Genomic DNA, 3,831 nt, shown 5'->3' with positions numbered 1-3,831 from the left:
TATTATTACTTTTGGCAGATTCAAGTTATTTCTGTGACCATTGTGGGTTTTTCTTTCATTACCGAGGGGTACCAACAATTTTGTCCATGTGTGTATAATGGACTATTTATGTCAATTAACTTTTTAAGTGTTGAAATACTCACAACACACACTCACAGAGCATACTAATGACATACTAATGACTTTTCCTCACCTATACAGTCTTACGCTTACATTGTAAGAAGAAGACGTTATTAAAAAAAGTTTATTAAAAATATTGAAAAAGATCTAATTAAATGATCTAATGTATGGACTGTAAAAACTAATCTACTGTTGAACGTCTGATCTCTCTCTCTGTAGTTCTCCACGGTCATGAGTTCAGCACTGCATGGTATCCTGCTTTTCTCAGGTCAGTGGAGTTCATGATCATCTGTAAAACTCTCTGCTGGTTCATTACTGTACTGCCATGCTGATGAGAGCTTTAACCCCTACAGCTCTGTGGACTCTCTCCTTGTGTGGGACTCGTCAGTTTCATGTGGTGAAAATGAATAAGAACTGGACTGTAGCTCAGAAATACTGCAGAGAGAAGTTCACTGATCTGGCCACCACTGAGAACCAGGAGGAAATGAACGCTGTAAAAGCTGCTCTCAACGGGACAACAGGAATTTTCTGGATAGGACTGAGACAGAAACCTGGAGAGAACAACAGAGTAAGCAGTTGTGAACATTTGGATATTAGAAAGAAACTAAGTTTATTTATTTAAAATGTTCATCATTTATGCAAAGCTCCTGTAAGGTGCCAAACAGGGTCAGACTCGCATACATGTAAAATACAAAGGAGGTTTTACTAGAATAAACATGATCCAAGTTTGTAGTCAATACACAAGCCAAGGTTAGTTCCAGATGAAAATCAAAAGTACATACATCACACATTGCAAACCGTCCACAAGGATAAAGGCAACATCATAGTCCAAAATACAAGCAAAGGGTAATCCAGTAATCAGAACACAGGCAAACAATCTAAAGGAAAAAGACAAAAGGCAAAGTGGAAAAACAAAGGAAAAGGTCATAAACGCAAATACACATACATCAATAACGGTCAGCAGATCACCAAAATAGGATTCAGTCGCTCGCAAAAGCCTTGTCTAAATCCCGGGCTTAAATACTGTGTGTAGAGAATCATATGATCTAAGGCACAGGTGTCACTCATTGTAATTCTGGAGAGAGTGAATGTGGATAGGAGTTCACAATCCGATGAGGCCTCATATTATCTCCCAGAGGCATTTGGCGGATGTGTGACAGCTCCAGAGACAAAGCATGTTGTATATGCATCTGTATTTCTCAAATAAATGGACTAAGTGTAGTAAACTACATCAAGACACTAGGTTAAAGGTTAAAACAGTGTCCACATACTAATGACACATTTGTTTCTAATTTGAAAATCTTTAAACTGGCTAAAAGTGATTTAACACACAGACAGTACTTAAACAGCCGATCATTAAACCCTCTGTAAGACTGTGAGAGTGTGTTTATTTGGTATGATAATGAGAACTGAGAGTGCAGTGATTTAAACTGTTCACTGATCAGGTGTTAATGTGTCTCTAGAGCTGGATCTGGTCAGATGGGAGTAACTTCTCATACAGTGACTGGTACACTGGAGAGCCGAACAACCTTGTGGGTGACATCTGTGTGCAGTTATATAGTGCACATGAATACAGATGGATTGATGCAGCCTGCCATTGGTATAATCCATTTGTCTGCTATGGTGAGTAATGAGGTGATAATGCAGTAAATCTGTTTTACTGTTTAGATTTTTGCTTTTTAGGGTTTTACTATTTTACTGTTTTAGGGTTTTACTTTTTGGGGGGTTACTGCTTAGGTTTTACAGTTTTGTTTTTACTGTTTAGTGTTTTTACTTTTTAGGGTTTTACTGTTTATCTTGTAAGTGGCTCTGGATAAGAGTGTTAGCTAAATGCTGTAAATGTAAATGTAAAGTACCTACAGTGAATCCAAACTGACAAAACCTCTGTTCTCTTTCACATCAAGACTCTGCACTCATCCTGATTAAAGAAAACAAGACATGGTGGGAAGCTCTGAGATACTGCAGAGAGAAGCATGTGGACCTGGTCTCTGTTCACACTGAGGGAATCCAGCGAAGGGTGGAGACTTCTACTAAAACTGCCACTTCTGCTAATGTGTGGGTGGGTCTGCGTCACATCTGTGCTCAGGGGTTCTGGTTCTGGGTGAGTGGGTCGACTATCTGCTACCAGAACTGGGCTCCAGGGAACGGTACTAGAGTGGAAGACTGCAGTGGAGGAGAAATATCTGGAGCAGTGCAGTCTGGAAGTAAGCAGTGGGTCAGTCTGCCAGAGACTCAGACCCTCAACTTCATCTGCACTGCCTCTCAGGGTGAGACCAGGACTCTTCTAATTTCCTGTTGATGTGTGTTTACAAACGGAACAAGTTCTTAATCTCGTTTCTTTCTTTACAGATCTCTAGGAAAGGATTCAGGCGCCACACTAATGTAACTGGATCTATCTGGAACTGGAAATCTGGAGCTTTTCCTGTTAGGTTTCTCTAATTATTGTGGTGTTAATTCTGTAATACACTCATCAAATTATCTTTAGTTTAGAAGTCTAGCCTCCATCAAAGTCCTTGAATTTCATTATAGACTGCTCTCACCCAGCATTCTCTCTTTTATAGAGCCTCTTCCCTCTAGAAGGAGTTTCAGACAGTTTAAAGGTCTAGACTTTCTAGACAAAGTATATAAGAAAGGTCTGTTGTGTATCTGATGAAAGAGCTTGAAGAGTACAATAGAAAATTGTCTGCATATGCATATGAACATCCAGAAGGGGGAGATCCAGAACTTCTTTCACCTAATTTATCTCTTAATCATGGGTACAATAGACCAATTATTGGGACACCTGTCCATTTAATGTTTCCTCTGAACTCAAGGGTATTAAAATGAGTTTATCCTGCTGTCAGGGTTTCTCAGAGGGATCTGCCCCAGCACACTACACATTCCGGCCACCAGGGGTCGGCGTTGCCAGAATCTTAGTTTGCTCCACTAATGCTCCACTTTGTGTTCCTCTCACCTGAATTTCCCTTATCACTGCAATTACCTTTCCTTTAAAAAAGCCCTTCCTTACCCTTCAGTTTTGTGGAGCATTAACAGATGGTGTCTTTGTGGGTTTTGAGAGCAAACTGTTCAGGTAATCCTGTGGACTTTCAAGGACTTCTGGGTCTTCTTGTTTTAGAATAGTTTTTGTTTTTTGTTCCCTTTTGGAAATTTTTTGAACTTTCAGCATTTTCCCCTGTTGATTGATTTTTACTTAATAAACCTGCCTAATAGATCATATTCCTTTGTCTGAGCTCCACTTGTTACACCTGCTTTTGTTTGAGTAACTGTCCTGGGAAGGCTTCCTATTTTGGGGCATTTCCACAATAGCACTCCAACTTGTCCCAAAAACTGTCTGGAGCATCATCATTCCAGACAACACAGTTCCAATACTCCACAGTTCAATACTAGCATTAGGCATTGTGCCAATAGATTGATGTTTACCTGCTCCAGAGAGTCCTATTTTGTTGGCAATACTTCTTTAAATGGACTAGACAAGCTGTGTGTGCATATGCACATCTGTGTCTGCAAAGGTGCAACGCCAAATAGCCGAATGCCTTATTTTAAAGAGTGTTTACAATCGTTTGGACATATAGTGTACATTTGCAGTGAAGCAAAGAAATCCCTAACTCCAGAGGTACAACACTGCATTTTAATAAAACCACCAAACTGTTTCAGTTTGCAGGAAAACCTGGTTTCTTTAAGGATCAAAAATTTATTTTTAGACCAGATGCT

The 3,831-nt window shown here is 39.7% G+C and overlaps 1 protein-coding gene across 1 annotated transcript; it reads left to right on the top strand.

Moving 5' to 3' along the window:
• The first annotated feature begins 513 nt into the window (after nucleotides 1–513).
• LOC140562217 (macrophage mannose receptor 1-like) lies at nucleotides 514–2,477 on the top strand. The gene is made up of 4 exons (XM_072687673.1): nucleotides 514–688; nucleotides 1,584–1,743; nucleotides 2,025–2,387; nucleotides 2,470–2,477. Exons 1-4 carry the CDS (start codon nucleotides 524–526, stop codon nucleotides 2,475–2,477), a joined length of 696 nt encoding a protein of 231 aa, XP_072543774.1. The 5' UTR covers nucleotides 514–523.
• The last annotated feature ends 1,354 nt before the right edge of the window (nucleotides 2,478–3,831 follow it).

The sequence above is a fragment of the Salminus brasiliensis genome, chromosome 9 (genome assembly GCF_030463535.1).
Source record: "Salminus brasiliensis chromosome 9, fSalBra1.hap2, whole genome shotgun sequence".
NCBI lineage: Eukaryota > Metazoa > Chordata > Actinopteri > Characiformes > Bryconidae > Salminus > Salminus brasiliensis.
The sequence above is the reverse complement of the archived record's forward strand: the minus strand, read 5'-3'. Positions and strand labels throughout refer to the sequence as shown.